The 26339-nt window shown below is 42.4% G+C and overlaps 1 protein-coding gene across 1 annotated transcript in view; it reads right to left on the bottom strand.

Moving 5' to 3' along the window:
- Window positions 1–449: 449 nt before the first annotated feature.
- The window catches only part of LOC311050896 (FRAS1-related extracellular matrix protein 2-like), a 66585-nt gene continuing 40695 nt past the window's right edge, over window positions 450–26339 (bottom strand). Inside the window, exons 7-24 of the mRNA XM_084065115.1 lie at window positions 20323–20472; window positions 18771–18980; window positions 18486–18683; window positions 18105–18269; window positions 17792–17974; window positions 17287–17417; window positions 17003–17158; window positions 16434–16737; window positions 16075–16206; window positions 15273–15604; window positions 12517–12709; window positions 12215–12319; window positions 11674–11801; window positions 11234–11368; window positions 4941–5067; window positions 3742–3929; window positions 3408–3554; window positions 450–2937 (exon numbers count right to left, since the gene is read on the bottom strand). Coding sequence (XP_083921241.1) covers window positions 2431–2937; window positions 3408–3554; window positions 3742–3929; window positions 4941–5067; window positions 11234–11368; window positions 11674–11801; window positions 12215–12319; window positions 12517–12709; window positions 15273–15604; window positions 16075–16206; window positions 16434–16737; window positions 17003–17158; window positions 17287–17417; window positions 17792–17974; window positions 18105–18269; window positions 18486–18683; window positions 18771–18980; window positions 20323–20472 — 3491 coding nt within the window. The 3' untranslated portion in view covers window positions 450–2430. The remainder of the gene's footprint in view (window positions 2938–3407; window positions 3555–3741; window positions 3930–4940; window positions 5068–11233; window positions 11369–11673; window positions 11802–12214; window positions 12320–12516; window positions 12710–15272; window positions 15605–16074; window positions 16207–16433; window positions 16738–17002; window positions 17159–17286; window positions 17418–17791; window positions 17975–18104; window positions 18270–18485; window positions 18684–18770; window positions 18981–20322; window positions 20473–26339) is intronic.

Here is a 26339-nt window from a genome sequence, read left to right as displayed (position 1 = left end):
AAAGGCAAATCTGTGAAAATATTGATGCATGCTCAAGTGACTTGTAAATGTAGAAAATATGTTAAAATATTCATTTTAATGTATTTAATTGTAGAAACCACCTACATTCATTTTTAGAAATAGTTTGTACAGGGGAGGATGAAAAAAATAATTAATACATTCATATAAGTATCTTTATTCTAAGGTAATTCTACATGTTTCGGTAGTGACAGATTTTGTGAGAGGAAAGATATTCCAAAAGATTATGAAAATACAATATGATAATTGACTGTACTTTTACTAAATATGTGTCCCTTAGATCTGGTGCAACGTGAATGTGGTCAAAGTTTTTCCAAAATAGAATGAAAATTTCACACAATTTACAACTCTGAATTTGAACCAATTTGGTAGAATGGCTGAATAGTTGAGCGCCGGAAAGCCCAACATCCAGTTATTGCAAACCCTCATTGTATTAAACTTACATTTTCTTGAAAAAGAAAGTCTTTATTTGCAGACCAACTTGTGTCTCTGGTCTATGTTACAAATACTTACATCACATATGCATTATTGAACAATGACCATTTCCAAAACATCCAAAATGGTATATTTTAAGTCATAGATATATACATACATACATGGGTATCAACACAGGATTTTCATGCATTCAATTCAACTCAAATAAAATCATCAAGGTGGAATAAAATAGTCACAAAACATTGCTGCAGAGTAAAAAAATTAAAAAAATAAAAAGCAAAATAACAGTGTCTTAAAAACAAAAATCATACATGGGGTGAATATGACATGTGGTAAGCTATATGAAGCTATAGTTGCATAGAAAATATTTTCCTGAAAATAAACTGGAAAATAGATAAATAAACCTGATGTTTCTAAAAAATAAAGAGTGTGTAGTCAGTCATCATTAGATCCAGTATGAGGTAATCCAAAGAAGTACTCAATGTCAAGCAATCCAGTGTCTGGATCTGGAACACAGTCACAGCTAGTTTGTACAGTATGCTGTGTCCTTTTATGGTGAATTGTTTCAGTGCAAATGTGGTACATATTTATAGTAAAATTAACTGACAAACTCATTTAAGCACAAGTTACCAAAATGTAAAAAGCGTGGTGGTGATGGTGGAAGCAATATTAAACAATTATAATTGGAAACACTAAATAAAGATGCATTGCAAATAAATAAATAAATCCAAAACCAATTAACGTGCATTTTGTTTAGGTAATGTGGGTAAAAAAGAATTCCCTTTAACTGAATTCTGATGAAACCATTACATTATCTGCAAAAAAAGGAAAACAAACAAAAAACAACGCATAGGGTTGGATGTAGAAAAAAAGATACATTAGTTATGAGATTGAACCAAGATGTCAATTTCAAATCCCATTCATTTATATACTGTGCCACCACAGTAGCCAAATGTATTAACTAAGCATACCTGTTGTACTGTATGAATGGTGAAGTGGATCTATAACTGTTAGAATAGTACACTGTACACTGCAGACCAGCTGTCTTGAAAATCACCTCAATACTATACAGTATAGTATCTTTAAATATCTCTTCTCTCATTGGATTCAGTGTCATGGATTAGTTAAAGATTCTCTAAATCATAAAACGTTTTAACCACCAGGCATTATGGGGACAATTTAACAATAACAATTGGCTACCTTGTTGATAAATACTGTTTCTGCAGGAATATACTGTAAAACACATAGAAGTACTGCAATTACAGTAGATTAGACACTTGTCACAATTCCAATCAAATCAGTGTTTAAACATTGTATACAATTTCACACAATCGCGGTGTACAAACAAAAGCATGCAAATAATGTAACCATTAATACATTAAAACAATGTCAAAAATATCATTTTTGCCAAAATGTCTTAGGAAAGTCATAATCTTAAAATGTTAACATCCAGTGATCTCTTAGGCACATATTGAGTCTCAGGACAATTCTTTCTCTATACTCATGTACAGAGAGGCAGGGGTTTCCCAGTGTATTCAAACAAAAGACAGTGTCATCATAACACAGCTACATTACCAAACAAAGACCGTTGTTACTGGTGTTGCCAACTAGTATGCAACAAGATCCTTTGTAACAGCTTTTCCTGATCTATTCCATGAATGCCAACTAACAGAACTTAAGAGGCATATTCTTTAGCACCTTTGGACAAATAAACAATTTATTTTTGGGATCAAGTGGCACCAAAAGCAAAACAATGAATGAGTGCTGATGACTGGACGAGTGCCTTTAACCTTTGCAGTCACACTCCCTATTCCTCCCCATTGGAGGAAGTGCTGTTGTATTTCAAGTAAATTTTGAACAGAACCAACTGTCTCGTACTTTATTTGATGTCACACTCCCTCTTCCATGTTGCTGAATATGAGGCACTTGCAAAACAAAAAAACAGTAACTAGCGTGTTGATCATCGCTCACAACACTTCAGACCTCCGAACTGTCACTGCTGCCGAGGCCTTGTGTCATCATGGGTTCTGTACTGCTGGATCCCTTTGGCACCTCCTTCTTCTCCTGCTTGGACCGCACCAGCAACACAACCATGATGCCGATGAGGATTGTGAGGAGCAGCCCGACAACGACTCCTATAATCAGCACTAGTCTGTCGTCACCATCCTCGCTCTGGTTGAGCTCACGGGGGACGATCCCTTTCGTGAATATCTCTTTCCCTGGACTCGTCCTCCGCTGGCTACTGCGGTCCAGCACTATGTGCAGGATGTTGGTGCCACGGTTATTGTTCGCGCCGATGTCCTCTGTGATGTCCGGAACGTCACTGGCCGTTCTTCTGACACGAGACCGGGCACTTGGATCCGGTCTGCTGTGATGGCTCAACGTGTGGTACTCCACACTTCTCTTGCCGATGCCACGGTTGGCATTTTCCCTGGATCGGACCGTGTAGATGGTGTGGATGTACCATTCCCTTCCTGCAGACACCTAGAAAGAGGAAACAGCGGTGTTAAACATAATTCATACTTGGTTGCACACCGGTGACTTTTCAAACTGACACAATGTGTGCGTTGCGTTGTTAGCATGAACATTTTTTATTTTCAGCAAGCGTTGCGCAACAAAATGAGCATTACACAACTGATGTATCATGGTAGATTTTATCCTCTTAGGATCTATTTTATAAATTGTCATACAAAATAGCCAATCTGAAAGCTCACAATGCATCACGATGCAACAGGTTGTGAGCTTTTAGATCGGTTATTTTCGCTACTTGTGAGAAATTGTGAATACTTGAAATAAATAAAAACCCAGTATCCTTTATCAGCTGTGCATTATAGTACGTGTACAGTGTCACTGTCTGTGTGTGTGTGTGTGTGTGTGTGTGTGTGTGTGTGTGTGTGTGTGTGTGTGTGTGTGTGTGTGTGTGTGTGTGCACACACATGGCAAGTTTTACTGACCTGGAAGAGGGCAGAGGAGTCCATTCTAAATCCATCTGAGCCAGGCTGTCTTACAAGATTCAAAGCCTCAGGGTCGTCCACTGCCAGGAGGGCACTGAAAGCTACACTTCCAAATGCCCTGGCCTGGGTCTCCGGCTGGGCTTTGTCCTGGAATGACAGGTTAAAGCAGTGATTCTCAACCTTTCTGATTTCAAGGACCCCCAATTGTGCACCCCTCTGGTGTTAATTTACAAACGGAACCAAATGTGTGCACTCTGTACACTTATTTTATTTACCATTTATTTATTCAAGTATTCATTAGCACATATACAGTATATCAAATATTTGTACTTACTATGACTTTAAATCTATAGAGTAGGGATGGAGCATCAGCCAAGCAGCCAAACTCAAAGTTGCTGGGGTTGTATTTAGGGACGTATCCATCAGCTCCGGTACACAAGAAAACTTTCTCAATGTTACAAAAAAATGAGTCCCCAAGGTTTTGGACAGGATCCACCATCACTCTGCCATAGATTATATCCCCTGGATGAAGAAAATATGTGGGTTACTCATCACAGTGTAAACAGGAAGTTAATCAGTATTACAATAGTGCAATGTTCCCAATAGTCCCAACATGGTCTGGGTCTGGGGACCCCCAGGGGACCTTGAGGGTGTTCCAGGGGGTCCCCAGCAAAGTAGTTAATCTAGCGTAAACATTTGTTTAACCAGTTTAAACATGGGCTATTTAAAAATACTATTTTTGAAACATTTTAACAACACACATCTTGTATGGGGGCGTCCCTGGCACAAAATACTGTGTTTTATGATGGGGGTCTATCGCCACATACCTACAAATTTGGGGGTCCTTTGACATTTTGAGAACCACTGGTCTACAACATATGGGACAGCATTTAACCCATTAAGACCTGGAACGCATCTGTGTCATTTTAAGATTTCTTTGGCGATTCAAAAATAGCAGATATACAAGCTCATAGCACGGCACCGAGTGCCGTGCTATGAGCTTGTAGATCTGCTATTTTTTTGAAAAATCGTGAAAATGTGTGCAAATCTTTAGTTTGAATATATATATACTTTTTTAAAGCGAAAGTTTTTAACTTAAATCTTTGCTTCTGGGGATTTTACAAATGTCTTCTAAATCCTAAAGTACTTTTTTCCGAAAGTTTGAATTAAAAAAAAAATCTACTTATGTTGCTATATTATCAATGGTTTTCAAACTTGTCAAGGACCCCCAAAATTTGACCGTGGACCCCCTCCCATCTAAAAATATTTTGTTCCAGGGACCCCCAGAAGCAAAGATTTGAGTTAAAAATGTATAAAGATGTGCACACATTTTCAGGATTTTTCTAAAAATAGCAGAGCTACAAGCTCATAGCGCGGCACTCGGTGCCGCGCTATGAGCTTGTATATCTGCTATTTTCGAATAACCAAAGAAATCTTAAAATGAAACAGATGCGTTCCCTTCCCGGCCTTAAAGGGTTAAGCCACAGTTGAGTACATGTTTGGTCTCATCAAGTATGTTGTTTTCTGCCTTACCTGGTGAGAAGGCAGTGTCACTCTCTTGACCAAAGCCCATTGAGCCATCAGATAGCCAGAGTGTCCTCTTAGAAAGCAGGATCATCTGTGTGTTCAGACTGAACTCAGCAGCAACTGGGTCGCTTACCTGGGAAATATGAGTGCGTCAAGCAGACATTATGCATACAACCTGCCAGTCAGACAAATAGAGGTGTGCGCACGCACACGCACGCACACACACAAACATTTTCTGGCAAATTTAACTCATTCGGCAGAAGTAACATTAGCGTTTTCTCACCGTCAGTTGATGCTTCATATCCATAAGAGTAAAACCGTTCTTATTTGACGCAATATTAAACACGTCTATGGGAATTCAGAACAGGGGGGAAAACGTTTTAAAGGTTTACGGTTCTAGAGGTTTTAAATCTTCTAAAGCTCTAAGGTATTCTCTAAAATTCAAATGGTAGCCGATATGTCCTAAGTAGGCCGAACGTTGTAGAGTTGGAACGGAGTTTGTAGCTAAAAGTATGAAGGACTAGTTAGGGGTCAAAAAAGGGGTTGTTAGGGGACAAACTTTCGTTTCGGTAGTGACACAATGGTGAAAAAATAAATGTATTTGTCTTGTTTGTTGTTCAAGTCAAAGCACCAGGAAGGCTGTATTTCTTGGCCAAGAGTTAGCTCAATGGGTTGAGACGCAGTATTCATGATCCAGAGGCCATGAGTTCAAATCCCACTGCTGTCTTTACTGTGATGCTTTCCTTTGCAGACTAACTTCTAGAAAAACAAGTTAAAACCACCAGGAAACCTGTAACTCTCAGCCAACAGCTTAGCTCAACTGGTAGAGCGTCTGTCCAATAACATGACTTGACTTGAGTGGGTTAGAATCCCACTCGAGTCAAGTGTCCCCGGTAACTTGGGGCAACGGATAAATTGACTGATATCCTTAGTGATGCTTCCCTTTAAAGACTAACTTCTAGAAAAACAAGTTAAAACCACCAGGAAACCTGTAACTCTCAGCCAACAGCTTAGCTCAACTGGTAGAGCGTCTGTCCAATAACATGACTTGACTTGACTTGATTGGGTTCGATTCCCACTCGAGTCAAGTGTCCCCGGTAACTTGGGGCAACGGATAAATTGACTGATATCCTTCGTGATGCTTCCCTTTGCAGAATAACTTCTAGAAAAACAAGTTAAAACCACCAGGAAACCTGTAACTCTCAGCCAACAGCATAGCTCAACTGGTAGAGCGTCTGTCCAATAACATGACTTGACTTGACTTGAGTGGGTTCGATTCCCACTCGAGTCAAGTGTCCCCGGTAACTTGGGGCAACGGATAAATTGACTGATATCCTTCGTGATGCTTCCCTTTGCAGAATAACTTCTAGAAAAACAAGTTAAAACCACCAGGAAACCTGTAACTCTCAGCCAACATCATAGCTCAACTGGTAGAGCGTCTGTCCAATAACATGACTTGACTTGACTTGAGTGGGTTCGATTCCCACTCGAGTCAAGTGTCCCCGGTAACTTGGGGCAACGGATAAATTGACTAATATCCTTAGTGATGCTTCCCTTTGCAGACTAACTTCTAGAAAAACAAGTTAATTCTAGAAAAACAAAACCACCAGGAAACCTGTAACTCTCAGCCAACAGCATAGCTCAACTGGTAGAGCGTCTGTCCAATAACATGACTTGACCTGACTTGAGTGGGTTAGATTCCCACTCGAGTCAAGTGTCCCCTGTAACTTGGGGCAACGGATAAATTGACTGGTATCCTTAGTGATGCTTCCCTTTGCAGACTAACTTCTAGAAAAACAAGTTAATTCTAGAAAAACAAGTTAAAACCACCAGGAAACCTGTAACTCTCAGCCAACAGCATAGCTCAACTGGTAGAGCGTCTGTCCAATAACATGACTTGACTTGACTTGACTGGGTTCGATTCCCACTCGAGTCAAGTGTCCTCGGTAACTTGGGGCAACGGATAAATTGACTGGTATCCTGAGACCGAATAACTGACCGAATTGGCCAGATTCGGTTTCAGTTACTAAGGTGGTGACTGGATTTGAACCAGGACACTCCTACAAGTTATTCTACGGATATCAGTCAATTTATCCGCTGCCCCAATTTACCGGGAACTTGACGTTAGTGGGAATCGAACCCAGGACCGCTCGGTCCTGGGTTGAACTGGATTTGAACCAGCACACTCCTACAAGTTATTCTACGGATATCAGTCAATTTATCCGTTGCCCCAAGTTACCGGGGACACTTGACTCGAGTGGGAATCGAACCCACTCAAGGCAAGTCAAGTCATGTTATTGGACAGACGCTCTACCAGTTGAGCTATGCTGTTGGCTGAGAGTTACAGGTTTCCTAGTGGTTTTAACTTTTTTTTTTTTTTTTAGAATTAACTTGTTTTTCTAGAAGTTAGTCTGCAAAGGGAAGCATCACTAAGGATATCAGTCAATTTATCCGTTGCCCCAAGTTACCGAGGACACTTGACTCGAGTGGGAATCGAACCCAGTCAAGTCAAGTCAAGTCATGTTATTGGACAGACGCTCTACCAGTTGAGCTATGCTGTTGGCTGAGAGTTACAGGTTTCCTGGTGGTTTTAACTTGTTTTTCTAGAATTAACTTGTTTTTCTAGAAGTTAGTCTGCAAAGGGAAGCATCACTAAGGATACCAGTCAATTTATCCGTTGCCCCAAGTTACCGGGGACACTTGACTCGAGTGGGAATCGAACCCAGTCAAGTCAAGTCAAGTCATGTTATTGGACAGACGCTCTACTGCATCTCAACCCATTGAGCTAAGCAGTTGGATGACAAATACAGCCTTCCTGGTGGTTTTCACTTGATCTTCTGGAAGCCAGTCTGCAAAGGAAAGCATCACAGTAAAGACACCAGTGGGATTTGAACTCATGGCCTCTGGATCATGAATACTGCATCTCAACCCATTGAGCTAACTGTTGGCTAAGAAATACAGCCTTCCTGGTGCTTTGACTTGAACAACAAACAAGACAAATAACTTAAATAAATGTGTTACTTTTCACATTGGGGTCCACTGCCCAAATACATGTCAATTTGGGGGGTTGACAACAAAAGGTTTTAGAACCACAGATTTCAAGGAAACAGCTGTAGGTGAATGGATAGAGTCACTGACTAGTGAGCCGCAGGTAACAGGTTCAAGGCTGAGCCACAGCAGCAAGTCAGGATGTCAAATCAAATAGGTATTATTAGGAGTGGAATGGTTGTGTTTTTTCACCCCAACTGCACAGGACAGCAGTTTTATATCTGTTTACATGTACGTGATTTTCAGTGATGGAGACAAACCGCACAGACGTTCACTGTACTTTAGTACATTTTGTAAACTTATGACTCTGAGTAGAGTATAGCCTGACTTAAACAAACAAATAACAACTTAGTATAGTCAGACTTTTTTTTACACAACTTACATTTTGTAAAGCTTGACTCTGACTCAGTATAGTCAGACTTTTGCTTCCTTTCATTTTCTGACATGATGTTAATCAGAGTGCCATAGCTGAGTGGTTAGTGGGCCTGCCTGGTGAACCAAAGGTCCTGGATGTCCTGGGTACGATTCCAGGTCAGGTCAACAATGTGGTAATCTTAGAGTGATTTGAGGCTGTTAGTTGTTAAAGTGCAGAGGACACATTTCACGTATGTGCCTAACAGTATATATTTAGCGAGCACACTTGACGTTATTGTCACTATGTATTTGGCCCGTTTTTTGACCCCTAACTAGTCCTTCATACTTTTAGCTACAAACTCCGTTCCAACTCTACAACGTTCGGCCTACCTAGGACATATCGGCTACCATTGTGTCACTACCGAAACGAAAGTTGGTCACTACCGGAACGAAAGTTAAATCCGAAAAAATCACTAAGTGTGGAGGCCAAAATTGTCCCCCCAAAAACCTGTTAGGAGTATGTTTCAGGCAATTTAGAGTTGATTGGTAGTACTTTGTAGTGACGATTTTTTTGGTCCCTAACATTCATCGAACTCATTCCAACTCTACAACGTTCGGCCTACTTAGGACATATCGGCTACCATTTGAATTTTAGAGAATACCTTAGAGCTTTAGAAGATTTAAAACCTCTAGAACCGTAAACCTTTAAAACCTTTTCCCCCCTGTTCTGAATTCCCATAGACGTGTTTAATATCGCGTCAATTAAGAACTGTGTTCCAAACATAAACAAATGACCCCGGCGGTTTTACTCTTATGGATATGAAGCATCAACTGACGGTGAGAAAACGCTAATGTTACTTCTGCCGAATTAGTTAAATTTGCCAGAAACGGACTGTTTCAAATATGAGTGACTGACTATCATAAACGATGCAGAGGCTCCTCCCTGACAATATCGCCGAGGCAGTTTGTTTATTTTTGGACCACAATTCTTATGAGACGATTCTATGATGACCCAATGTTATTCTCCATAGGGAAATTACTTTACGACCCAGGGGATGGACGAGTGACGTCAGGACTTCTGTACTCTGGGTTAACATGTGCATGTACAAACTGGATGTATCCACTAGAGGGCAGCGTTGCCCTTCCACCTCGGTCCGGTATGCCTCTCGGTCGGTCGGAAGGAACGATCGATTATAACAATTGGGGGTCAGGGAAACGAGCTCGACCTTTTCATCTTCAGGGGACAACAGGAATGGAACAGATGTTTTCACATATACAGTATACAGGTCCTTCTAAAAAAAATAGCATATTGTGATAAAGTTCATTCTTTTCCATAATGTAATGATAAAAATTAAACTTTCATATATTTTAGATTCATTGCACACCAACTGAAATATTTCAGGTCTTTTATTGTTTTAATACTGATGATTTTGGCATACAGCTCATGAAAACCATCTAAAAAAATTAGCATATCATGAAAAGGTACTCTAAACGAGCTATTAACCTAATCATCTGAATCAACGAATTAACTCTGAACACCTGCAAAAGATTCCTGAGGCTTTTAAAAACTCCCAGCCTGGTTCATTACTCAAAACCGCAATCATGGGTAAGACTGCCGACCTGACTGCTGTCCAGAAGGCCATCATTGACACCCTCAAGCAAGAGGGTAAGACACAGAAAGACATTTCTGAACGAATAGGCTGTTCCCAGAGTGCTGTATCAAGGCACCTCAGTGGGAAGTCTGTGGGAAGGAAAAAGTGTGGCAGAAAACGCTGCACAACGAGAAGAGGTGACCGGACCCTGAGGAAGATTGTGGAGAAGGTTCCAGACCTTGGGGGACCTGCGGAAGCAGTGGACTGAGTCTGGAGTAGAAACATCCAGAGCCACCGTGCACAGGCGTGTGCAGGAAATGGGCTACAGGTGCCGCATTCCCCAGGTCAAGCCACTTTTGAACCAGAAACAGCGGCAGAAGCGCCTGACCTGGGCTACAGAGAAGCAGCACTGGACTGTTGCTCACTGGTCCAAAGTACTTTTTTCGGATGAAAGCACATTTTGCATGTCATTCGGAAATCAAGGTGCCAGAGTCTGGAGGAAGACTGGGGAGAAGGAAATGCCAAAATGCCTGAAGTCCAGTGCCAAGTACCCACAGTCAGTGATGGTCTGGGGTGCCATGTCAGCTGCTGGTGTTGGTCCATTGTGTTTTATCAAGGGCAGGGTCAATGCAGCTAGCTATCAGGAGATTTTGGAGCACTTCATGCTTCCATCTGCTGAAAAGCTTTATGGAGATTTTCTGCACGACCTGGCACCTGCTCACAGTGCCAAAACCACTGGTAAATGGTTTACTGACCATGGTATTACTGTGCTCAATTGGCCTGCCAACTCTCCTGACCTGAACGCCATAGAGAATCTGTGGGATATTGTGAAGAGAAAGTTGAGAGACGCCAAACCCAACACTCTGGATGAGCTTAAGGCCGCTATCGAAGCATCCTGGGCCTCCATAACACCTCAGCAGTGCCACAGGCTGATTGCCTCCATGCCACGCCGCATTGAAGCAGTCATTTCTGCAAAAGGATTCCCGACCAAGTATTGAGTGCATAACTGAACATAATTATTTGAAGGTTGACTTTTTTTGTATTAAAAACACTTTTCTGGTGTTTTGTATTGGTCGGATGAAATATGCTAATTTTTTGAGATAGGGATTTTTGTTTTTTCTTTACTTTTTTGCCAAAATCATCAATATTAAAACAATAAAAGGCTTGAACTACTTCAGTTGTGTGTAATGAATCTAAAATATATGAAAGTCTAATGTTTATCAGTACATTACAGAAAATAATGAACTTTATCACAATATGCTAATTTTTTGAGAAGGACCTGTACTGTAGAAAAGGTAAAATCACCTGCTGGAAGCGGATGTCCAGATCGAAGGTGACAGGCTCTCGAGGACTGCAGACAGGTGGAATGGTATACTCCAGGTTGGGAGGGGACGTGCAGGGGACAAGCTTCACTGTGTAGGGCCCAGAATAGTCACGGACCTGGAAAGTTACAGTGAAGAGTATAATGTAATGTGCAGCAGGAACTTGGCATATAAAAAAATCACATGTATAAATAGTTTAGCCACATGAACCCTAGTGTCCCTATTCTTTGGCTAAAATAGGCAAACATCCGGCTACAAGCTCACAACACGTTGTGAGCTTGTAGATCGGCTTGTAGATCGGATTGGCTATTTTCGGCAAAGAGATTTGGTGTAGAAGGAAAAAAGGAGGGGGCCAAGTATAGGGGGACCCCAGTCAATTATAGAGTTTAAGTGGTTAAAGGGAAAGTGTTCTGTGTTTCTTACGGCAAAATCAGAGATAAAAGTCCACTGCTGGATGGGCTGGTTGTAGGTGGGTTCACTCCTCACAAGACTCAGGTTAAAGGTCAAACCAGGGTGTTCTGGACACATGACCATGGAGGACAGGGACGAGGCTAATGGGGAAATTAAGCATTCATTTGATTTTATGAACGGACAAAGTTGTGAAAAGGAAGAGAAATGTATCAAAAACAAATATGCTGATTAAAGTGATTACAATCTAATTCAATATAATTAGCAAATTATCTGAAAATGTGACAACATGTTAAGCAATCTGATACAATAGTGCACCATAGGGATGTCATAATGTCAACACAAAATATTCAGATATGCAAAAGGGCATAGTACTGTGGAGCTTATTGTTTTCTGTCTATGATATAATCTTTCATGTTATCCATAGTAAACATTTCTTATTATCTTAATTACAACTTTAAAATACTGTAATTATATTGCTTGTAACTACTGTACAGTATATGTCAAACATTTATTTTAGAGGAGCATGCAGATGCACCCTTATACTATATCATACCTGGGTGTGAAATCACAAACAGGCCTCTGAATCTAGCCTCTGTGCGGAAGTTCACTACTAGACGTCCCTGGCTATTTATACGCATACTGGTTGGGTAGAGGGCACCTGTAAGAATAGTAAGGCAGACATTAGATTCTATGTAGTGGTCTGGCTTCTAGTGCTGAAGTCAAACATCACAAAAAACAAAAAACAAAAAACAAAAAAAACATTTACATTATAGTCAGTTGCATTATGTCATTATTTATTTTCAATGAATATGTGGTTATTTTGATAATGGAAACTATCTGAAGATGCAGTCTTGCCTTGCAATTCTGCCTCTGGTGGGCTACCGATGCCATCCCTCCACAAGATGGCAGTGTCGTACACAAATGTGAGCCTCAGCTCTGACTGCAGGTCGAAGTGCTGCCATCCTCCAGCTCCCACAGGAGAGTGGAACACATAGGACACATGTAGAGGCACCCGCAGAGTCACATAAGACTGGACCAGATTCAAAACCTAGGGGGGGGGGAAACAAATCAAAATATAATGTCACGACTGAAAAAGTCCTATTTTGAGAGAAGGTCTTTGTGAAACAGCATGAAAGGATAGATGAGTCACTTCTTGCTTGTATAAACATGACTCACTGGTGGATAGCTCATCATCTATGCTACAGATGTATTGTTTAGTTTAGGTCATGCAGAAAGGGAGGAGCCGATAATGGAAATCATAGAGGCTTATGAAATGCTGTACTTGGTGGTGTTATCTGTGAAGTGGAAGTGGAACTTGAAAGTGTAACAGCTTAATTCCACTTGATGCTGCACATCTGTATGAAGTGTTGCACACACTCTATTTATATATTAGTGTTCATTTTTCAATTACATTCCAGAAGGATTGCATATTTCCAATAAATTCAGATTTCTTACTGAAATTGAAAACATAAATTGTTCTATAATTTGTAACCGCTCTTTCAAAACAATTTTATTGATTTCAAAATATGCTAGTGAGACATAAAACAAACACAAAAAGAGGGGGGGGGGGGAGCGATTGGCACTGCTGTAAACACAACTTCCCCAAAACAAAAGCTGTGTTACGGAGACAAAGGCTTATGTGGTGAAAGTCTCTCTAGAAGAGCCCTCTAAGGTATCTGCACTTTCCCCTGACCTGTGAGAGGTACCTGCCTGCACTGGCTCTCCGTTCATGTGGAGACGTGTTCATGAGGCCTTGGGCAATGAGAGCTCAGGCAAATGATTTGCAAAATGGCCCCATGACACTGCCTGCTGGGCCTTGATGGATTCCTGTGGTCCTGTTAAGCTGGGCACTAAGCCCTGCACTGTGACATGACACTGGCCCCAGGCCTGCATCTGGCTGCTTCTATCCCCCAACGTGCCCAGTTTAAGAGGGCATCTGGGTCTCAACGCATGCCCAGGGTCAAAAACTGCTTTCTTGCCTTGCAGGGATGTGGCTAGGGATATACATACAAATAATACGCTCTGTACGGAGTGAAACCGAACCTGTGATGCTCTGCTCTTAAAAAAAAATACAATCAATGTTTGGGTATATGTTTAACTGTAACCATGGTAACAAAATCTTTTTTGCAAGTAAAAGAGACAAAAACAAATGCAAAACTGGTCCACTTGCCAAAAATGGTTCTTACACTATTGTACTGTAGGACCTTGTTTGAGGAATTATGCACGGCGAGAAAGTTCAAGAACTTTCATGATTCACTCCCACGCATACAGTACCCACTCCCACACAGCTATCACACAGCTCTGCTTAGGCACACGCACGCTACAGGACTGTGTTTTATTAATAATCTTGAGTGGAGTGGGATGGGGGTTGGCATGATGTGCCCTCTCCGCCCCCTGCTTTATCATTACACTCTACCTTAATTAACCGCAAGTCAAGTAAGAGTGGAGGTTACCAAGGTGAATGCAAATGCTGGGACCAGTGAGGCATACTGTAGTATGGGCCAGGATTACAGAATCGACTTTAACACACAAGATCACAACACGTCACGTTATGAGCTTGTAGATTTGCTATTTTTAGAAAGTTTGACAATACAAATAAAAAAAGTTTTGTACATTTTTAGAATGAAGGAATTAGGCGCTGGATGTTGAATGCCTTTTTTTTATTTAGGCGCTATATCGGGCCAGAGACGGACTAATGTTTCGATACCTGAGGCATCTTCATCAGAGTGACAATTTGACAATATTTGTTGCCTTGCGTATGTAAAGATAAAATATATATCATAAAGAAAATAGGGATGCCAGGTTGAAAGTGGTTATGGCTGCCTATTGTAAGAGCTGCTGTTACAAAACACACATGCAAGAGATGGACAAAGGTTTGTATGATGCTTCTAGCAACTGGCTTGCCATTCTGACAAGATAAATGACTGGTCACACCAGGAGCGGGCGAAACAAACAATTAAAGCAATGTGCTGGGGTTGTCATTACTATAGCCTATATTCTCTGTGGGGTCATTAAGGGGACACCAAGTAAGCAAACAGGGTTTTAATATGCTTCTAAATAATTCAGTAGGATTGCGAAGCCGCTGTGGCCATGGATAGAAAAGGGGCAAGACTTGGAGGAAAGTACTGGCTATTAAGAGCTGATTCTGCATTCCTTTTCTTTTTTTTTGTACCTCTATTTTCTACCAATTTAGTCAATATGCCAATTCATCTCCCCACACATTTCAGTGGTTTGCCACTGCTGTTGTACCCCAATGGATCACCTGCTGGTGAGGAGCCCCCACAGGAGATCGTAGCACCTCTGTCCTATTCCCGTTCAAAACCCCCCCGCTTACAGGCGCTGCCCCAGCCGTAGCGGCAAAGATTACCCAGCCCTTGTATTTGTATTATGCTCGTAAAGCCAGATGCGCCACAGTGGATTCAACCCCCTAGTCTCTGCGGTGGTGGACAGGTACTTTACCTCTGCGCCACCCGAGCGCACTTGATTCTGCATTGCTGTTGGCGGGAGGTCAAAACATATTGCTTAAGTGAGCTAAACTTTTGACATCACATTCCCAGAGTTGACAATGCAATTCAGGGATAATCTGAAGCTGAGAGGTGGGTTCCACTCACCTGTCCATCAGTTCCAATCGTGCCTCCGCAGTCACTGAGCAGCTCTGACATGTCGTAATAACTAGTGAACTCCCAAAGGCATGCCTCCAGATTGAGGTTTCTGTAGAAGCGCAGTGCACTGGATCCCCTGAGGGAGGCGCTGTACTGGTAAGGTGACGTCTCCCCTATCACCTCTGGATTTTTGGTGGCTTCAGTGAGGAAACCATACCGGGTCTTGATTTCAGTGTAATCCAACAAATTGGAGCAGCGATGGTTACCGACACGTGTGCCGTCTGGGCTCAATGTGAGCTCAAAGTTGGACATTGGCCGCGTGGACACTACGGGCAACATACCTGGGAAAGAAGTAAGATAGCACAGCAGTTACATGGAGGTCATGGACCGTGAAAGCCTGTGTGTTCCAGGAACTTGAACTGGAACCGAGATAGGTTCATATAGTACGACACACATCAGATGAAGCCAGCATGCTCGTTTAACCACATGAACTCCAGCGTCCCCATTCTGGGCAAGTAGGCATGTCATAGGTACACATTCTGCATAAATAGGCAAACATTAAACAAAATGCATCCTAACACGTTGTAGATCAGCTATTTTCTGCAAAGATATTAGGTGTAGACTGTAGAGGGAGAAAACGGGGTGACCAAGTATAGCCCCCAGGGGCCTTCAATGAATTATAGCACTGCCACTACCACTGTGTTCAATGGATATGACACTATTTATCTTCTCACAGTAATAAATGAAACGCGGGTGTGACATGAGGCGCACTTAAAAAAATAATCATCATACAGCAATCTGGGCTTCTCACCATCAATGTGGGGCATGGTGACAGTTAGCTTGATGAGGTTGGGGTGATCTGGATCCTCTGCTCCGGTGTAACGCAACTTGGCAGAGAAGGGCTCAGCTCCCACTGTGCCCATGATACGAGGCTGGCACATTCCTGCAACCATGCCATGAGAACACATCAAACATTTTGTTTTCTTTAATGTCGACCAAAGCAAATTCTTTCATCTCTCTCATGTATTGAAGGACGTGGAGTACAGGGCCGGGGTGCCAAGATACAGTACAACCGGAACTCGAGCCATCAACATTTGAGTCATTCTCATTACAGAGGGAAAGGGATGAAACTGTGTTTGAAGATAGAGAAGAGAGTAGAAGTGCACGCACCCTCCTCAATGCTGACGGACGCTATGGGGCTGCTGAGCTCCAGACCTTCATCGCCATTAGAGTTCACTGCCCTGGCAGCACACTGAACCCTGGACCCGGCCTGGAAGTAGACCGAGTCCAGAGTGATGAGCTTGGAAGACGTGAAGAAGGTGTCAAAGTCCACCTCCCTCATGGGGCTGGTGACACCGTCTGGGCCGGTGGGGGCGCTGACCAGCCAGCGGTACCGGGTCAGGGTGTTGTTGATGCTCTCACTCACACAGATGGAGCCCGTCTTGTCGTAGTCTGGGTACTTGGCATTACAGGCCTTTAGAAGAGAGCAGCGAAGATTATGATTTGTGGGTGAAATATGCAAAAATATGCTCTGATGGCCAAAGCTATTTCTGTAACACAGTTGAGTCCTCACGGGAGTTTGTTTTTTGAGCAATGCGTGCACAATTACCTCAGCGTTACTCATTAAAAGTATTTGCAGTACCTGAAGTTGAATTGCTGATAAAAGGGAAAGAGCCGCTCTAAATAACACATAACATAAATGAGTAAAAATAACATTAGGTTTGTCAATTTGGACTTACGGTTACACAAATGACAGGGTATCCAGCCACTGGGTGGGAATCTCTGGTCTTATCAGTGTCATCAAAATGCAGCAGAGACACAACCGAGGGCACTGAAGGGAAGGTGACATCTGCCATGCTATTGGTCTCCTCGATGTATATTATAGCTTTGCTCATCTGTTGATTGACAAGCCAAGAGAACAAGATGACAATAATTAAGAGCAATTTGCTGCTGCCTTGTAATTGCAGGCTAGTGGAATACTTGACAAATTCAATCCGACTCTGTGAAGAGTCCGAATGTGCACCTTGGTTTCTGCCACCATGTTCTCGTCAGGCTTCAGGTGGACAGTAAACGCCTCCCTCATTTCTCTGATTCCATCAAACAGAATCTCCACCTCCACATAGTGCACCGTGTCTCCTTCCTTGAACACAATTTCTGCAGAGAAAGGGAAAGTAAAGGGTAGTATTGTATCATTCCTCAGTGGGAAGCTGTTAGGGATTAAAGCTTGATTTATACTTAGTTGTACGCAGATGTAGCACACAGAAAATGGGCAATTTCAGTGTGTGACACAAGTATAAATCAAGCTTAAGTGTCTTGCTCAGGGACACTTCGATACGTACTGTAGATGGGCGAGCCAAGCGTCAAACCGGTGACCTTCTGAATACCAGGCAGCCTACCTGCCACTCTGCTATGGCCACGTATAACGAGAGGTTTCACGGATGTTTGTGATACTGATGGCACAGAATTGTATTCAACCATTGCAACAACAAAGATTGAGATTGATGTGCTGAGCATGCACGTTTGTTTACCCTCAGATACTGGATGGTAGTCTTCTCCAGAGGTAGCAGAGCCATCTTTGGTGTGAACACGGACAACAGACACCTTGGAGATGTCCCCAACACGCAGCACCGGGATCTTCACTACGGACACCTGGCCTCCTTCCTGTGGCTCGTTCACACTGAATTTAGTCTCTCCAAACTTGATAATGGCCTCTGGGAATGCATAGCATCAATTCACAGAACAAATAATGACTCCCAAGCAGATTGATTTTGCATCATGCATTAAGTAGTAGAAAGGTCTGATGTAACAGTTTCTCAGCTACAACAATAACATCATTCTTACTGTCTGCATCATCTTTTATCTTGATGAGTGTCTCATTCTGCACCCCGATGGATGCTCCGAATGGAGATTCACTCTTGGGGTTTCCCAACACCAGACGGAGTTCTTCTTCTTCTTCATGTTCTGTATCATCAACTAGTGTCAGCATGCAAGGCTTTTCCACCTCCCCTGAGCAAAAAGTAAGGTCATGTATATTAACCACATGAACCCCAGCATCCCTATTCTGATCATGTCATAATAATAACAAGCTCACAATGCGTTGCAATGCGATACGTTGTGTGCTTGTAGGTCAGTTCTTTTTTTTCAAGATAGACAGGAATACAGACAGAGTAAGGGAAAGACACAGCAAATGTTCCGGCAAAGTTTCAGATTACATTCCAGTACCTGGCAGGAAGGTGATTATGGAGGCTTCTGTGTTGGGTCTCTCATTGAAGTCCATCATGACCTGGGCTGTTCCCTGTCTACTGTAGCAGCGCACAGTTGATTTGTAACTTATATCTCCACTACGGTACACAACAGCTGAAATCTGCCCTGAATTCTCATTTCCCATGTACATAACATCCTGGAACTGGACCTTTGGCACTATAAAAAAACAGAACAAGCTCAGTCAATCAACACATGCACTGATCAGTTGATGTAACCAGTTATTTGTATTAGCTGTGCACTCACAGTCTGAGACTGAGTCATTGATGAGGATGGTAGCCTTGCTCGGTTCCCCCAGGATACCGTTCATGGGCATTCTGAGAACAAGCTCAAACTTCTCTGGCCCCTCCAACACTGGCTGGCCCAGGTCATCCAGAATGGTCACACGAAATGTCTGCATGGTAACACCTGGGGCAAAGTCCAGGTTCCGACTGATCCCGACATAATCCAGACCAGCTGCAACACAATAATGGGTCAAGCATGTTTGAAAGAGATGGATGTATATGAGATTCAATGTACAGTACATAGTGGGCACCCTATGGCACTTTGGCCTATTTCAGCAGCACGCTTCATGTTACTTTATAATTCATGTGTGACTGTCAAACAGTGATCAAGTTGAAAGGAAATACCCTACGTGTTGATGAAATTACACTTTCTAACATATAGTAGAAAAGGCCATAATAGTTGGAATTTCTTACACCATTGAGGGGGCAGCTCGGAAAATACACAGCATATTTTCCGAGCTGCAAACAGGGAATTTACCAGGCATTAATAAGTGTGGTTGTGGGTAGCTTTTGTCATGTATTTACATATCGTAGCTACATGTCCATTTCTACTATACTGTATGAGATTAGATTCTATATTTAACTTAATTAGGATACAGGCAGGACGGACGGAAGCATGTAAGCTATGACAAATGGTGAGGACCGACCGCCTGTGGTCAGGGAATATTAAAGAAGCTGTAGGGAAGATGTCAGGAGTTGGGCTTCAGACCTATAGCCTGAATCTGTAGCCTGCATGTGGGACAATCAGTATGCATACCTACGGTTCTGCCTTCACTCAACCCACCTTTATCCCCAGAGCTCATAACATTGTATTTCCAATACCTCCACCCCTCACCCCTCAAAGAATGTTTACATTCCCCAGGTCATGTAACCATCCAACAAATCCAGCATTAACGACTCCTTGGGCTCTTGAGCTCGCAAAACATCGTGGGACAGAGTGACGACTTAAGTCTATTGTTTTCCGTGGTTAACATTTTTTGTAAGCTCTGAGTACAGAAGCTGTCAGAGAAGGAAGGGGGTTGTACAGAGTAGAGTCCTAGACCACTAAATACTGATTTACTTTTGTTTAAAAAAAAGAGCAAAATCTTGAAATCAATTTGAAAAACGTACTAAATAAATAAAAATAAACACAAATAACTTGATATCGATTTTTAAAATTAATTCAATATATGAGATACACATAAACTGAACCTTATTTAATTTAACCACTTCAGCTCTATTCAAAGATGTTTTCAAAAACGTTTCAACGTGGCGTATTACGATAAGTTGTTGTGACATTGTAGATCAGCTATTTTGGAAAATTGACGATTTTTTTTTTAAACTTTTGAAAATGTTCACCTATTATGGCATGCCCAAAATATGGACCCCAGGTTGAAAGGGGTTACATATTGGGACAAATCAGCTTCATAATCGCCGATACAGATGTCGTCAAAAAGGTCAAATAACGGCCGATATATTGTATCAGCCAAACCGATATATATCGGTCAGGCTCTAGCACAGAGACAGACACCTACCCTCGGCAGAGACGGGATCTGTCTTCCTGGAGCGCACGGTGACAGTCCCTGCTTTGGAAAGATCCGTCCCCGTCCTCCAGACCTGCACCTCCACAAAGCCATCACTTTCATCCACATGGTAGTCTGTGTTACCAAAGTAGAAGACAGGAGCTGGGGAAGGGAGAGGAGGACAGGTGGGTGGTGGTGTTGGGGTGGGGGGGGGGCACACAGGAAGATGTGATGCATAATCATCTTATAGCAGTCTGTTTCACGACGTGATGCCAGGATGCCTGATGTAATCACTGAACTGAATTTGTAACAGCTAGCATTTTCCTAGCGATTACCCTTGATTACAGGACTAAATGAGCAGGCAGTCAACACTGTAATTCCGGCACTTAAATAATGCTTTCAAACTTCCTGGCGTGAATCATTCAGGAGGGGGGACGGGGGACGGACGGCTGTTACATCCATATTAACCCATTAAAACCAGGAAAGAATATGTGTGTCATTTTATACTTTGGCTATTCAAAAATAGCAGATCTACAAGCTCAAAGCACATCACTTCGTGCCGCGTTATGAGCTTGTAGATCTACTATTTTTCAAAATGTGTGCACATCTTTGAATATATATATTCTTTTTTTAACGTAAAATGTTTGCTTCTGGGGTCCCTGGAACAAAATAGTTTGAGATGGGGGTCTGTGTCCAAATGCATATAATGTTGGGGGACATTTTTTGAGCGCCACCAACTCAACATAGGGTTTAGAAGACATTTGTAGAATCGGCCTCCAAAAGGGACCTGAAGGCAGAGTTGAATTTCCCAGTGTTCTACTGGGGGGAGCCTGCCCTGTTGTAGTTGGTCTGAGAGGCAGACAGGAGGCCTGACAGGAGGGCTGGGGGATGTGGAGCTTGATGTGCCAGTCCGGGCCTGCCTGACTACAATTAGTGTTCCTATGAGCTGAGATTCCACTGCAGCCAAGCTCCCCCACTGTTATTCTCTTTTACCTCCAATATCCATTTCGTCTCAACAATGTACAGCAAGCAGGTCATGCTGGCTGCGAAAGGTCTTGGCCCTCAGCATATGCTCCCATTATAGTCAGCAAATACAGTAACAGCTTTTAAAGATTTTTTATGACTGCTAATTGAGTAGCTTGATTCCACCAATTTGGACCGATAGGGAAAAAGGGAGATATCATACACTGCACAGCCTTAATGTTTTGGCCATGAATTAGTGACAAACAAAATTAAAAAACGGATCATAACATTGCATCATTGTTATGAATTCCAGGCTACTACAACGCACTACAGAATTGCAAGTAGAATGTGCCTTTAGAGGGATAGTGTGGACCGTATACAGAATAAATTAATGAGGTGATTGGTGAAGGCCATGTTGTTTCCATGACAATGGAACACACTGCAGCACCTACAGGTCAGTTCTGTAGCTCTGTTTTGCATCGAAGCGTGTGTGAGACCACACTAATACACTTACATTTTAAAATGGCTTTTCAAAACAATAACGACCTCCATTCACCGTTTCATAAATAATCTCTGCCCATACTAACACACCTGAAAATGCATCCCATTCATGTACACGGGGCAGGTCAAGGTACAATAACATTTAAGGAGAACATCAATCTCCATGGAGGCTTAACTATGGAGGATTGAATAGAGGAAAGTTTCTGGGGAAATGTCCACTTTAAAAGGACGACATCCAGAGATGCAGAAAGATGAGACTGATGAACTTGGTGAGGTGAAGTGAACACTATTATTGGCCATTAAATGCTTTGATGACTGTTGTCAGGAAAAACATGCAGCAGGATTTCTATGACAGTATATCAGAAACAATAAAGGACAACAGGCAGAGCTGCACAATAAACTGAAACTGAAATGTTGCACAGCAACCACCTTGTTTGTGAATGCAGGCAGTCGGGGACTACTTTCTTGTAGAAACTATTCTTGTAATGAATTTGTTATTAAAGGTATATTTTATAAAAGCATTAATACACTCAAGCCATGATCATTTTCAAAAGGCTCAGTCTCTGCCTGTCCAGACTAAAATGCAGTCCCGGAGTTTTCAAACTAAAATGTGGTTAACAGTGATTTTATCAGTCTCTGTTTCAGGGGTTCGAAAACATTAGAGTACTGTGTGGTGTAAATGTAGCAAAAGCTACAGTACATATGCGTTTTAAAAGGAAAACATTTTAGTGTAGAATGGATGTACTGTAGAGATAAGAACAAAACAGGGATTGTGTGGCTAAGCAATGTAAATGCATTCAACAAATCCAAATGTACTTTAACTCCAGGGATGATACATTATCTGCCCACAGAAGATGAGAGTGAAATATAAGCGATTGAAAAAAAGTAAATATATTTATGTGAAAAGAGGGTGGCCAACAGTGCTGCCATATATGATTACTTATCTGACATCTCAAAACAAAAGACTTGGTTAGTCTGAAATATGGCAGCATCCCTTTCAGTAATACGAGTCTCAAATGATATTGGACACAAAGGCATATGTTGATGCACTCTACAATGAAACAAGCATTTCTATATTTGCAAGAGGAGACATGCTCTAAAAGGGAAAACAATCTTTTTAGGCAAAGCCTTGGGATTTGCGGCTCTGAAAGTAGCCAGGTAAGCGATCAGCATGGTGTGAAATAATATTACCCCCCAAGTGCAGGCAAAGGGCAAACTCTCTTATGTTTTAATCTGCACTGAGAACAAGCCAAAGACAAAGAATACTGCATCAAGAGGCATGCAGCTGCCAGCATTTGTCCCCACAGACAAGCCAAACAAAGCTGGTTTTGACTGCCTTCACTGGGTCTCCATGCCGTAATCAGATCTGCTAGCCTCAGGTTGGCAGCCAAGAGCTCAGGCCTTGTTGCATTGGCCCAGTAATCAGATAAGGCTTGTGCAGCACACAAACAGTGGCCTTCAAAGAGCCACGGCCCATTAACTGAAAGGTAAACCACTGGCTCTTGGGTTCTTCCAGCACAGCCAAGACCAAACCTCTGCATACCCAGTCTGTCTAGGGTTACCAGGAAAGGTGGTTGATGCAAGCAGATTAACTACGTTCAGACCTGGTAATTATGTTAACTTTCTATATCCAAAACAAACAACTAGGTACCAATCATAATGATTAAAGGTACAAGCCATATAAATGGGCAATAAACATTCTTTATACACATACCATGCAGTTGCAATAGGTAAGTACATATTGTAAAATATTCCGTAATAGCGTCAGAAGAGGGAGGAAAATGGAATCATTGTAGAGGGAGGAAAAGGGAATCATTGTCTTTATACAGTGGTTGCAGATGTGTGAATATAAAACACAGAGGTGCAGTACAGAGAGACATCCCTAAGGGGACTGTTATACTCTGACTGGCTACTTGATCACACTTGAACTTTGCATGCCGTTCCCACAGCGCTAAGTGATTTCTAATGGGGAGATTCAGCAGAGACCCAGTAACTGCTCTGTCCACTGCATGGTAAACAAATCTTACCTCTGCAGCAGAGGTCCACTGTAACGACTAAATATTGAACAGAAGTTGTCTCTGAGAGCACTTTTCATCAGAGAGAGATTAAACTCCATTGAATCTGAGTTTATCCGTAACTTAGATTCTGAAATTAATGACTTGATAACGTGGATAGAAAACAACAGCCCTCTGCTTAATATTTTTTACACATCTGTTCTTATCAGAATGAACTGGAATCCAGGTGAGGCATAATGACAGGGTTTGTGGGCGCCTCGTCGCTGCAGCCTCATCCAGAGTACATAGACTGGACCTGCCCCACTTTAAAACCCACTAATAATCATACCTTTACAACCAGAGCCAAATTTACAGGCAACTGACACAAGACCATAAATACATGAGTCTAATCCTGCTGTACAAGCATTCTCATGTTTTACAGCCAGAGCCACCAAAACCTCCTCCGGATGCCCAGGCAATTCGGTCTATATTAAACAGCAATTACCTCTGCATGAAAGGACAAGTTTTTCCTGTACTCATCGCTTTCAAGGCGAATAGTATACTGTAAATATAAGGATGTGGACATTTTTCTGTAGCCTCTCCCACCATGGGAAAACAGCAGGAATTCTGCGGACAGCTGTCTGTACATGGAGTGGAGAAAGGTGTAGAAAGAAAGGTGCGAAGCCTAAATTATATTTTGCTGTATGACTGTGTTGCTCACCGGAAAAAAATACTTTGTGGTTTTATGTTGAGGGTTAGGGTTAGGGTCTGTCTGTCTGTCTGTCTGTCTGTCTGTCTGTCTGTCTGTCTGTCTGTCAGTCTGTCTGTCTGTCTGTCCCAGGCATAACTTGTGCGCGGACAACAACCTCAAACTTGGCGCGTGTCCCATATCACCCGGGGTGCAGTGCCGAGTATTGGCAATTTAATGGGGAACTGAAAAACTACAAATATCTGTATCTGTCTGTCCACGAGTTTGCGGACGACACACAGAATCTCTGTGCGTTTCGGGGGTATAGGCACCTGCTTCCCTGATTGGCCAACCCCACTCTCCGGCTTCACTGATTGACTGAGCTTTGTACAAAAGTACAAATAGTATGAGATCTGTGCTCATGGGGCAAGGAAGAAAAGCGGAAACACGAAACAAAACGTGTTGTGCGTGGAGTTGACAACGGGACAACGAGTCAGAATCAGATAACAGGATTATATCGCATGTATTCCTGACTTGCATGGCCCCTGTGTTTATAATTCACAAAGAACAACTGAGCACTGAAGCCTGATTTATACTTGTGGTGTCTCATACAAAAACATAGCAGATCTACAACCTCACAATGCAACCCCATTTTCACATAATCTTCTGTGCGAGACACAATGCACAAGCAAGTATACATTTAAGCTAAAGATCAACTAAACACCTCCCACTGTGCTTGCTTGCTTGCGTGCGTGCGTGCGTGCGTGCGTGCGTGCGTGCGTGCGTGCGTGCGTGCGTGCGTGCGTGCGTGCGTGCGTGCGTGCGTGCGTGCGTGCGTGCCGGCCGGCCGGCCTAATCTCATCAATTCACCCTTTGATGAGGTCATGGCCGCTGGTTTGACAACATGGTTGATGATATAATTACCGCAGTCCAATTTGTGGGTCACAAATTTTTGGTCTCTGAGAACCTCAGAGACTTCAGAATAGAGAGGAGCAGTTGAAAGCCTATCCGGGGGCACGCTGACATAGAGAGACCTGTCACTGATTTATGGATTGATTGTATTCGGTGAGAACATATAAAAATAGCACAATAGCACTTCCCGACATACAGTCAATAGCATCACCAAGGATAAAAACACAATAAAGCCCAAGGGCTTATTTCCATTGTGGTCCTCTGTACATAGACACTAACAACAAAGAAACAAAACATAACATAAAAAACGAAAAACAATATAAGAACCAGTAACTAAGAGTAACCCCCCCCCCCCTCCTTACTTACATACTGCACTGTACACACAGTCAGACACTCTGCATATCAAACTTAAAAAGGTTGAGAATCACTGCTGTATGACAACAAAGAGAGATGTAATGCCAGTCGATGCCCTCCATCTAAACTGCGTACTATCTCAGGAACCAGAATTACATACTTATATTTAATACCTAGGGGGGATAGTGGTGAAGAATTTATTACAGCCTTCTTCCTCTCCAAAACAGGAGACTACCCTCAGAGATATTTACTATTTACTGCACCGGCAGCTGCACTAAGACCATTTCATTATCACCTGCATTGGTGAGATCTGGATACCATCCCTGACACCATCCATTTTCACTCCATTCTTCACGTTCCATTTATTCATTGGATGCTGGCATCCTAAACACCTACAACACCTGATCAAAACTAAACTTGGGAGGCGCCATCATGCAAGCTTGTACCTCACGCCGTGTGTCTGTGTCTGTGTGTTGGCTAAGACAGTCGATCTGGTTTCAGGTACTTGCGCCGTTCTAACAGGAATCAGCCCAGTTGTCAGGCGCTATAGCTTCAGGCAATGTTTCCCCCTCCCTGTGCCCGAATTCCTGACACAAGACTGAATCAGGATGTGAAAA

This window comes from Gymnoscopelus microlampas (assembly GCF_963454915.1).
Source record: "Gymnoscopelus microlampas genome assembly, chromosome: 8".
NCBI lineage: Eukaryota > Metazoa > Chordata > Actinopteri > Myctophiformes > Myctophidae > Gymnoscopelus > Gymnoscopelus microlampas.
The sequence above is the reverse complement of the archived record's forward strand: the minus strand, read 5'-3'. Positions and strand labels throughout refer to the sequence as shown.